The 12,218-nt window shown below is 41.0% G+C and overlaps 2 protein-coding genes across 2 annotated transcripts; both read right to left on the bottom strand.

The window, feature by feature from the left end:
- Positions 1-203: 203 nt before the first annotated feature.
- Positions 204-11,889, bottom strand: LOC140353508 (transmembrane protease serine 9-like). Its single transcript, XM_072438081.1, has 11 exons — positions 11,805-11,889; positions 11,592-11,742; positions 11,163-11,289; positions 10,836-11,090; positions 10,611-10,769; positions 2,733-2,960; positions 1,672-1,729; positions 1,398-1,545; positions 1,176-1,314; positions 747-1,010; positions 204-678 (listed from the first exon to the last, which is right to left on the bottom strand). The coding sequence occupies exons 1-11, from the start codon at positions 11,860-11,862 to the stop codon at positions 520-522; spliced, it is 1,746 nt and encodes a 581-aa protein (XP_072294182.1). The 5' UTR covers positions 11,863-11,889; the 3' UTR covers positions 204-519.
- On the bottom strand, positions 6,778-8,012 carry LOC140353971 (duodenase-1-like). The gene is made up of 5 exons (XM_072438770.1): positions 7,922-8,012; positions 7,705-7,849; positions 7,469-7,601; positions 7,026-7,280; positions 6,778-6,957 (listed from the first exon to the last, which is right to left on the bottom strand). The coding sequence occupies exons 1-5, from the start codon at positions 7,971-7,973 to the stop codon at positions 6,793-6,795; spliced, it is 750 nt and encodes a 249-aa protein (XP_072294871.1). The 5' UTR covers positions 7,974-8,012; the 3' UTR covers positions 6,778-6,792.
- Positions 11,890-12,218: the final 329 nt, after the last annotated feature.

Consider the following 12,218-nt stretch of genomic DNA (forward strand, 5'->3'; position numbering starts at 1 on the left):
AAGATTAATCGCTGTTTCCAACTGTTCCAGGTTTAACCCGCTTCCACATCCCAATAATGCAGAGAAATTAAAGCAGAACTAAGTAATGTTGACATAAGAGCTTCCCCTGCAGCTCGCTTGTGAAAATACATTGTCAGAGAACAGACGCAGACGCTTTCTTTTTTTCATCTTTCTTTCTTTCTTTTTTATTTTCTTCACTGAAATAAGAGTATAATCACATACAAAAAACATTGGCAAATATAAAATCGAGCCAGGGTCTATTCAAGGCTGATTTAGCATCCAGAGGCAGCCGAAATTGACGCTTCAAACGCCCCAATAATACATATTTAACCATCATAGACAAAAAAAAAAAACTAAAACTTTTATTTAGCTCTCCTTGAAGCAATTAAGCATTTCTAAGCACTTTTTTTTTGGGCCTGAAGGTTTTATTTATTCAACAGGACAGTGCAGCATGAAATGGGGGGGATAAGACCGGGGAGTGACATGCAGCAAATGCTCTGAGCACAAAATGATATACTTTCAGTTGGAAATCATGGTGTGGAAGATCCAGTCAATGTATTGTGAAATTTCAACATACACATTGGGGACCTGATCTCTGTAGTCGCAGTTGCGATCTTTATTGAAAGATACAATTCCCACTGCAGTATTTGCGCACACAAGGGGTCCACCAGAATCACCCTAAAACACAACACAATTTAGTCAAGCCTTATTTTACACAGACTTGAAATGTTTTAACAATTTCTTACCTGGCAAAATCCTTTTCTAGTGGTGTATCCTCCTGCACATATGACATCTTTAGGAAGGTTGAGCCAATCACGCCATTTCCTTTGACAGGTGTCCATGTCTATAATGGACACATCGGTGGTCAATAGATGGTTGGTATTTTTCCCATAAGACTGTGTCGCTCCCCATCCAGCAACATGGCACATCTCATTTGTTTCCACTTTCATGTTGGTATACGGGAGTTGTATTATTCCCACGTTGCTTCCAATCACAACTTCTTTCTTCAGCTAAAAAAAGATGTCATAATGAAAAGGGTTAGATTTTCTCATCCAGCCTATTATATAGTTCTTAAATGTACAATGTGATACTTAGCACAATTATAATAGGTATTAGTAAGTGGACGGACTGAGACAGCAGTACTTTGGTCTACAGGTTGTGTGTATTGTACATACTTTTAGCAGCATCAGGTCATCCCCACGACCCACACTAACGTAGTCTGGATGCTTTATTTTCGCCTCAATTTCGATAGTCTGTTCACTATTTGAGGATTTTCCGAGGTCGTGATTGCCCAGGACAACACGGATGGGGTTTCTAAACAAGGGAGTTTGAGAAGTAGAAGTAGTAGAAGTAACTGCAGTAAAAAGAACAAAAACACTTTAGAGATTTGTACTTACTCATCTAAACAGTGAGCTGCAGTGAGGACAAACCTTTGACTCACTAAGAAGCCTCCACACACATGACCGCACAAGCTCTGCACTGAGGCCATGTACGGCATGTCCCCATCTGCCACTTTCTTTCCATTTACTATGACGCTCCCAGTCACTGCAAATATAGTACTATTATTATCAAGTATAAAGCCACACCAGTGTAAAACACACACACACACACGCACACGCACACGCACACGCACACCTGTAAATTAGAATGAGTTCAGTTAAAGAAACTCACCCGTCTGCTGTAGACAAGAGAGAAAGAGGAACGCGGTGAAGAGCTGTTGATGATCCATCTCTCAATGCCAAGCTGAAGAGACACTGCCACTTTTATACAGCCTGTGACAGATTGTTATCAAACTGAGAAACCAGAAGTTACATGGGTACTCTGTTATCTTCTTTAACATCTTTACTCTTTTTGCTGTGCAAAAAGCACCTGGAGAAAAATGCAAAAATAGCTTCATAAAATGCTCAGAACATATAAATGTTCATACATCTATAGGTGTTGCTCATTCTGCTGTGCTTACTATGAACCATTTGTAAAATTGCAGCATATGATGTGATAGTCCCTGATTTCTGTAAACTTGATAATTAGCGCATGACCCATAGTAGTTGCAGTAATATTTTTTTGTTTATTTATTTAATTACCTTTTTTTTATCAGGTAAAAAACAACTGCGATTGAAACCTTCTTTTCCGGCGTGACCTGGGTAACTTTTATCGAAGTGTAAGCTTGACCCGTTGTTGTGTTTATTGTGAAAATACTACAACAACTGTTTTTTCTATCTAACATTTGTGCAGTCTGTGATTATGACAATTGTATTGATTTTTATTCAATGTTTGTACTATTCTTACTGTATTGCATTGCATTGTATTTTATTATGACTCTGCGCTAAGCATTATGTGTTCAAGACTAAGTTCTGAGGGATGATAAAGTTTAACTTAACTTACTTAAACGCTAAGTGAAAAAAGCTCCTTTTTGTCACTCTGACAATTAGCATTACCAGGCAGGTTGAATATTATCTAACCACACCAGAAAGACTATGAGACCCAGAAATTAAACATTTGTTTTTATTATCTTCTTTACACCACAGCACACTTTTTATATATGGTCTTATTTATCCAAGTAATATACTTTGAAATGTCTACAAACACAAGATCCTGGCCCTTAGTAAAAGATAGAAGTCCAACAGCTGTGTTGTGGCACACTAAAGGATCACCAGAATCTTCCTGAAACACAATTCAAGTTGCACTGAATCACTTAATATGTGGGATTTGACAATTTTCAGAAATTTTCTTACCTCCAAAAGTCCAGTGTGTTTGGTTTCTCCTTTAGCATAGATGACATTGGGAGGAAGGTTCTTCCATGTATTCTTATTCATTTGACTGAAGGTTTTGTTTATAATGGACACATTGATAACGCGTTTCCATCCTGCAACCTGACACTTATCATGTGCTTTGACTTCCATGTCCTCTTTCGGGAGTTGTATTATTTTTACACCTTCTTCTAGCGAAGCTTTTTCCTTTAACTAAAAAATACAAAATAAAAATGATAAACAATAAACAATATTTTTTCAAGGATGTTGTATTTGCATTGTGTGCATGAGTTTGTACATACTTCAATCAGCATCAGGTCATCACCCTTGTTCTTATTTGTAAAGCTCTCATGCTTGATTGACCTCTTAATGCAAATTTCTTGTCCGTCTTTGAGCTCAACACTCTTGGGTTTTCTAAATCAGAGTTACGAGTTAGAAATATTAGACATAATAATGTCTCTTTCTCATCACTTGTAACATACTTATCTGCGCAGTGAGCTGCAGTGAGGACAAAGTGGTCACTGACTAAGAAGCCCTCACAAAATGAATATATTTTGTTCCGCACTAAGGCCATGTACGGCATGGTTCCATCATCTCTGTTTCTATTTACTGTAACGCTCCAAGTCACTGCAAAAAAAGTAGTAGTTCATAAGAGTATTATTAAGAAATAAAAGGAAGCATCATTTGTAAATAGACATTAGAATTGAAAATCAAAAGAAGTGCACAGGCCCACCAGTCTGCTGTAGAAATGTGTGCAGGAGAAACACCGAAAGGACTTGTCGATGGAACATCCTTCACCGCTATGTTGTAGAAACATTGTGTCCCTTTTATACTGACTCTAGTGTGTCGCAGCAGAAGAGATTTTTATCAAAATAAGAAGTTACACACTGTGTATACAGCATAAGCTGAAATACCAAAAATATTACTTAAATATAGCCACAAGTGGCAATGATCGCATGCACCATGCCACCAACATGCCACCAACATGCCACCAACATGCCACCAACATGCCACCAACATGCCACCAACATGCCACCACCATGCCACCACCATGCCACCACCATGCCGCTGCCATACTGCCTAGCAACACTACAGAAGGGGGCGCGCCCAATTTTCCTTTGATTACACCTAATGCTGAATCTGTGATGCTATCGCGCCTTATCCTCTTTATAGATAAAGGGAAAAGTTTGCGGCTGCGCCACACAAAGACTGTAATTTGGATAACTTTTTATGGTCCAAAATTTCGAAAAACGAAATATTTCAAAATGTTATGAAATTTGCCACAAAATTCCATTTTGGCATCGTGATAAAAATAGTACTCTGTAGGTGGCACTATTGCGCCAAATTAATTTGTTTCACTTGAAGGAGGTTTAGGATGAAGGGTTTAACTGATTCAAATTTGACACATTTCAGACTGTATGCACAAGCGGCAGCAAATTTTTTATTTGGAAAATTTCTGAAATTCTAGCACATGGACCGTGAAAGATATAAAAATAATTTGGATAACTTTTGATGTCCCACTCCCACACAACATTTTCACAAAATGTCAGCTTTTTTGGGCCGACGTTCTAGGAGGAGTTCGTAAAAGTACGACATTTGGGGGAAACTCATGCTTAGCAAATTTTTATCCAATATGACTTGACATGTGGTTGGGACAGCGTTGCTGTGATAATATTTTTTAAATCTCTTGTCACCATCTACCTCTATGCCAAATTTCATGATTCTACCATCATATTTTTTTGGCATGCACTTTCCTGTCATGGTGTGGGTCCCTGGTCACTGACAGGCATTTTCGTTATTTTTTCAATACAATAATAATGTTCTATTCAGCAAGTAAAGCGCTCGTTTTTACACACAATGATAATGTTCAGATTTCCTACTACTAATTAGTATACACGGGGCGTGCATGAGTGGAGGAGTGCGTTAGTGGTTGTTTGGAAGCGGGTGAACTGCCAGAATAGTGAATATTCTTCAAGAGAAAGTACTTGTGATGTGCTAGTGTAGTGTGTTTTTGGAAGCACAAATAAGAAGCATACAGTTGCAATGTTCTTATAGCTCATGCAGAATGTTTTGAGCAGTGCAGTTATAATTAATAATATTTAAGTATAAAGGTAGGCTTTTCAATACTATACCTGTGCCACAACAAATACTATGATGGAACGTTGGACTCTTGTGTTTTATATTCACCAAAGACCTGTGTAAGAGTCGTGGTTAGTTGCTCAGAACCTTGTGTTGACATTTATTTGGTTACAAGAAACCCGAGAGTGTCTCTGACCCAGGGCACAACGCATTTTCAAAATACAAAAAAGAATGCTTTTCTATAGAAGTTTAACATTTTACCACTTTAAGTAGATACGTATGTAGTGATACCCAATGATGTGAAAGTGGGTCACACTAAATTCATGTGAAATGATTAGAATGTAAAGATGACAGATAGTGGTTGGTTTACATTTTGAAGCCACACTCACCACATTGTCTGCTTCTCAGGACCGTAATCATTTTTACATCTCTTTTGCATGTGAACTTTATCAAAATATCTAAGTGGGTCACTTTTCCAGTTCGCTTGAGTAGAAGTTTGTCAAATTTGGAACACATAGCACAGTAAAGTGCATGTTTTTATTTATACAAATATATATATATATATATATATATATATATATATATATATATATATATATATATATATATAAAATTTATAGAAATATATTTGTTTTATTCAGTTTTGTCATCAAGTTCAGGAAACAGCAGAAGTTGACAAGCACTCATCATGACAGAAACAACACATGCACAAGTGATGTTGTAAATCCTTGTCTAAATGTTGCAATAAAACATTTTTTATGATTTATTGAGAATTAATTATGTTTTGTTTACCTGGAAGGCATGTGATTTTACCCCTTCATCCCCAAAACCATAAAGATATTCTCCCCACATTACAACAATAATGTGTGAGAGAAGCTTCTTTAAAGCTAAAACAGAATAAATAATGAAAATGTCAACCAAATGTAATCCATCTTTTTGTGAATACTAAATCACTAAACATTTGGAGCTCTTCAGGTTCAAATTAATGAAATGTACTTAGTCTAATAATTGACAAAATTATCAAAATAAAGTGACTAATTGAAGTTTAATTACTCACTGGTGTCATAAATGAAATAAAAGAAAAACAATTTAAAAAAAAAAGGTTTAATGGTTTTAAGCACAATCACCACTTCTTCCAAAAATGTTATATATTGGCTTTATGTTTTGAGAAATGTCTTCCATATGAATGCCTTTTCAAAAGACTATTACAATTTCACTATTGTTGGTCTTTTAAACAGCACTGGACTACAGAGCCAAAATAAACTGTTTATTGTAACTAGTGTAGAGCAATTTGTTGATTTTTAAACATATGAAAGCCAAAATAATATATATATTTTTTATTTTAGGTTAAGCACACTCCTGTGGAGATAAACAACACAGCCATTGAAAGTGTGGCACAATCATTGATAATAAACAGAACTAGAGCTCTAACACCACAGCCAAGTTGCAAAAACCCAGCAACGTTTGTATTTTTTAAGGAAATTGTGGACTTTTAATGTTGACAGCGTAATCATTTTTCATGGAAACCAATGTACAGCATCTCCTTTTTGACCAACAGTTGAATCTTGCTCAGAAGATCGTGTTGCGGTCTGAAGCTCTCCTACAGTCTTGAAGAAGGCGCGTGAAGACCAGGAGAGGCAGCGCAGCCTTTGTCTTTGGCAGTATTCCATTTGCTGCCTGATCAGGAAGTAGCACTAACAATGACAATAAATACTATTCTATTCAGCTGTTATGTATAATGTAATCCTACTTCTGACACATGGACTATATTTTATTGTTTCTGTGGCCTCTTTATGTCTTCCTTACCTTGTGTAATGATTTTATGGGGAAATAAAGGTTTCATTCATTCATTCATTCATTCAAAAGTGACTGTTGCAAACATGTTTTTTTTTATATATTTTTTTATTTTTCTTGTTTTGCAATGTAAATCCTATACAAAAGGAAACTACTACTGAACCAACTGTATTTAGCAGTCCCCACTGTTCAAAATGCCATTGATCCAGGGAAGGAACTCATAAATATCAGTGTAGACATTGGGGAAATTAGATGGATAGGTACATTCCGCGTTTCTGTTAAAGGAGACAATGCCGACAGGAACGCCTTTGCACACCAGCGGACCACCTGAGTCGCACTAAAAACAGAGAATTTGCTTTATTTATAGAATTTGGATAGTAAAATTGTAATCATGTGACCAAGTACCTGGCAGAATCCTTTGGACGTGTTGAATCCGCCGGCGCAGATGGTGCTGTGAGGAAGCAACGCTCCCCATTTCCTCTTGCATTCGGTCAGACTGATGATTTTGACACTTGTTTTCTTAAGGTCATTCACAGGCTGACCTCTGTTGACCACATAACCCCATCCTGCCACTACACAGTATTGATTTACAGAAGATCCAACTGGGTGTTTTGGAAGATCAATGACTTTGACATTGGGGCCTTGAGCTTTTCGAGACAGCTGTAGAAATGTTCAGAGGTAAAAAAGTTACTTATGTCACATTTACAGTTACATTTCAATTCAGGAGAGAGACAACTTTGAGGACAAAAGACTTCCAGATGTCGTAATGTAAAGATCCATTTGGCACGTGCCTGATTGGTATGTTTTGTTTATTCAACGCTGGCGCTGAGCTTTATTTCAATACTTACTTTGAGGAGCATGATGTCGTTGCCCTTCGAGGTCTCCACAAAGGATGGATGTTTGCACTTCTTTGCCACATTATATTTCATATCATTAGAGGCAGAGCTGAGGTGGTGTGTTCCGAGTATCACACTTAAAACACTTGAAGAAAAACCATAGCATGTTAATCACTTTAAAGTTTAAATATTGCCCACGATGATAAATACATGAATAAATGGCTAAATGTTATTCAAAGACATCTTACCTCTCACAGTGAGCAGCCGTTAGCACAAAGTCGTCGCTGACCAGAAAGCCTCCGCATATGTGTTCCTTACTGTTCCACAGCGATGCCATGTGCAGCATCAAATGATCAGGGACGTTGTTTCCATCTATGATCTTGGCCCCATGTCCTGAATGAACAAAGGATAAAATGAATAAATTGCAATTGAGCTGTTTGTGTATGATTTAAGTAGAAGTCTCACCGCTTTGTCCTCCAAGAAGCAGGAAGAGCAGAAGCTTGTGGTACGGCTGCATGCTGACTGTGGTCTGTTGGCAGACTGGCAGGATCCTCAAAAGCAGATGTACAAACAGAATCTGTGCCTCACATCTGATCTTCATCTTATAGGCCCTATAATGTAGGCCAGGTCACAGCGTATCTGGGTCAATTCAGGAGGCTCCTCCCCCTCCTCACCCTCCTCCCCTTCCTCCCCCTCCTCATCCTCCTCACCCTCCTCACCCTCCTCATCCTCCTCACCCCCCTCACCCTCTTCACCCTCCTCATCCTCCTCACCCTCCTCACCCTCCTCCCCCTCCTCACCCTCCTCACCCTCCTCACCCTCCTCACCCACCTCACCCTCCTCACCCTCCTCACCCTCCTCATCCTCCTCTCCTGCACATCCTCCTCCCCTCCTCCCCTTCCTCACCCTCCTCACCCTCCTCACCCTCCTCATCCTCCTCACCCGCCTCACCCTCCTCACCCTCCTCATCCTCCTCTCCTGCACATCCTCCTCACCCCCCTCACCCCCCTCACCCTCCTCCCCCACCTCACCCTCCTCACCCCCCTCACCCTCCTCACCCTCCTCACCCTCCTCCCCCTCCTCACCCTCCTCACCCTCCTCATCCTCCTCACCCGCCTCACCCTCCTCACCCTCCTCATCCTCCTCTCCTGCACATCCTCCTCACCCTCCTCATCCTCCTCCCCCTCCTCACCCCCCTCACCCTCCTCATCCTCCTCACCCTCCTCTCCTGCACATCCTCCTCACCCCCCTCACCCACCTCACCCTCCTCATCCTCCTCACCCTCCTCACCCTCCTCCCCTTCCTCCCCCTCCTCACCCTCCTCACCCTCCTCATCCTCCTCCCCCTCCTCACCCACCTCCCCCTCCTCACCCTCCTCATCCTCCTCACCCTCCTCATCCTCCTCACCCCCCTCACCCTCCTCACCCTCCTCATCCTCCTCACCCTCCTCACCCTCCTCATCCTCCTCACCCCCCTCACCCTCCTCATCCTCCTCACCCTCCTCACCCACCTCACCCTCTTCTCCTGCACATCCTCCTCACCCTCCTCACCTCCCTAACCCTCCTCATCCTCCTCACCCTCCTCTCCTGCACATCCTCCTCACCCACCTCACCCTCCTCCCCTTCCTCCCCCTCCTCACCCTCCTCATCCTCCTCACCCTCCTCACCCTCCTCATCCTCCTCACCCCCCTCACCCTCCTCACCCTCCTCATCCTCCTCATCCTCCTCACCCTCCTCACCCTCCTCACCTCCCTAACCCTCCTCACCCTCCTCACCCCCCTAACCCTCCTCACCCTCCTCACCCTCCTCACCCACCTCACCCTCCTCATCCTCCTCATCCTCCTCTCCTGCACATCCTCCTCCCCTCCTCCCCTTCCTCACCCTCCTCACCCTCCTCATCCTCCTCACCCGCCTCACCCTCCTCACCCTCCTCATCCTCCTCTCCTGCACATCCTCCTCACCCCCCTCACCTTCCTCACCCTCCTCACCCTCCTCACCCTCCTCACCCTCCTCATCCTCCTCCCCCTCCTCACTCTCCTCACCCTCCTCACCCTCCTCTCCCCCACATCCTCTTGTGAACACATCACCCCTGTCCTCAGAGACCGCTACTTGCTTATTATTATTATTATTATAATATGAGCAAAATATAACGTCTCTCATATCAACAATATTTATTTTTTCTTATTTCATTTTTTTTTCTTTTTTTCTTCCAACCATTCAAATTGTAACTGCCACACAAATATCAACAAATTAAGAGTTATGATAATTGAATCTGTTCCAAAACCAGTGCGAGGACGAGATAGACTCTCACTTACACCAACTCAAAACATTTTGGATTGTGAACTTAAACGATGACATTGACTTCTCAACTTTAGCATTGTTAAAATTATGCCCACCTGCAGGGGACACTGTACACTGTATCTTTGTATTTTTGTATTTTACATGATACTATCCTAACCTGAACGCTTTGTAATATTCTGTTCAAAATGTTTTCTGATACTGTTAAGTCTAAGAGGTGGAGCCACAGGTCCCTCGCTGTAAAAAGGAGCCCTACACACCTGTTGACCTGTTTGCACCCTGAAGAAGCCACGTTAGGGCTGAAACGCATTGGGGCGTATTTAAACTTAAAGCCATGTTATAATAAAGGTTTTTCAATAATTTTTCAACAAATCAACAGAGTGCCTTCGCTTTTTGTCTGTTGGAATACTCGACTTATTTGTTTATATAATGTCAATCATCTTAGTGCAATATTCTCTGTCTGTAACAGCGCTAAATAAGAGTGTTACTTTTGTTATTGTTATATAGTATAAGAGTTTTATTAGAGCTTTTCTACAAGAGTGTTTTTTATAAGTTATCTGTTTTGTATTGTTTTACTTCTGTACCTACTTTGTGTTGCAACACTGAAATTTCCTCATTGTGGGCAGATAAAGGCTTATCTTAACTTATCTTAAATTTTTCGCCACAATTTATACCCACATAGACAACTGTTTTTTTCTTTTTCTTGCAACTGCGATATATCTTTGCCCTAATAAACAGAAAAAACTTCAATTAAAGCGAGTGCATCATTATTTCAGAATGCTTTATTACAGAACTGTATATTGCATTGTAAAAGGACAAAAAGGGAGTAATACATCGTCATACATTTGAGTCAATCAGCAGCCGTTTTGTGAGACGGCGTGCGTGATCCAGGGAAGGAACTTAGTCAGGCTTGTGTAAACATTGGGGAAAGTCGGATAGTTACAAATGTTAAAATAATTGAAAGACACAACTCCAACCGCCGCGCCGTTGCAGATCAGCGGCCCACCAGAATCTCCCTGTAAAGCAGACGTTAAAATGATGAAAAATAACAATTTGGCATAATGCTGTGTAGCGCTGCTTACCTGGCAGAATCCTTTGGTTGTGTTGTAACCCCCTGCGCAAATAACTCCGTCTGGCAATTTAACATCAGCTTCACTCCATTTATTTGAACATATCTCGTGATTTATGAAGGACACGTTGACCGTTCTGAGGTGCGTTGCCCCGGGGCCGTCAGTCTTGGTCGAGCCCCACCCTGCCACTCTGCACTGGGCCTCTTCGAACACTTTCTCTGGTTGCTCTGGAAGCGGCACAGGTTTGACCGGGCTGGGTCTTGACAGCTGGACAAAAGTAGAAGTGCTGTGTATTTTGTAGTATTTGAGTGTTTGCTGAGACAGTAATACAGTACTTACTTTGAGAAGCATAATGTCTGAGTCAAGGGCAAATTTAAAAGACGCGTCACATTTCCTGATTCTGTATCTCATGGTGTCATCAACGTTGCTTAGATCGTTGGTGCCAAGGACAACACTCTGTGGTTTGCTGAAAGGTATATTATATAGATATTATATAAAAAGACATGTAGATACATTGTTTTGTAACAGTTTTAACTTTTTTTTTTATATATAATTGTAGAACTCACACAGCTGGATACATAAGTTTGACCAATCGAGTTCAGAAACAAAACATTTCAAAATTGGCTACAGGAAGAAGACCCCTGAAATATTTTCTCTGTATCATGCTGTTAAAGATGGTAAGACCTTAGTATGAGATTAATTGTTATATACCCCGCTTGGACAGGTTCAGGGATATAAAGTATATATTTGTATTATGTTGAAACTTACCCATATTCACAATGAGCTGCAGTGATCACAAACTGGTCACTAATGAGAAAGCCTCCACAGAGGTGTTCCCCACTGCCCGTCTGCAGCGACGCCATGTACTGAAGAGTGTCATCTGGGACGATCTCTCCATTTATGATTCTCCCTCCAAACACTGAAGACACACTCAGGACAAGTTCCCCAGCATAAACTGTTTTACTTAATGGTTTTTCTTACCATTTTGCCTGCGTGAGATGAGGAGAGCGAGCAGAATGAAGCAGAATGCCGTGCGCATGATGAGAACAGAATTAGAAGTCTGGTCTTTGATGATACGCCTATATCAGAGCAGATGCGGCTCTATCAGTGGTTAAGGTTTCATCCTCTCAGTATTAGTACACAGGATGTCACTCAAGATGTGTGACAGTAGGATCCAAGTGTCTTATCTCATAAAGCCTAAGCCTGTTCATTCTTTGCACCCAGCCTGATTTGAGTTATAGCAGTGTAGCTTATCATTTTATACTCTGTGGGTCATCCAGAACCGAGGAGAGTACGAGGGTTAAACTCCTTCACGCAGAGCGGACATGAAGGAGCAGGCTGTTCTATAGTTTACAGGCCACCAGTGAAAAGGCTCGATCTGTTCTGGACCCAAGT

Source organism: Eucyclogobius newberryi, unplaced genomic scaffold (assembly GCF_026437365.1).
Source record: "Eucyclogobius newberryi isolate DKJ021-1_F unplaced genomic scaffold, fEucNew1.0.hap1 SCAF_9, whole genome shotgun sequence".
Lineage (NCBI taxonomy): Eukaryota > Metazoa > Chordata > Actinopteri > Gobiiformes > Gobiidae > Eucyclogobius > Eucyclogobius newberryi.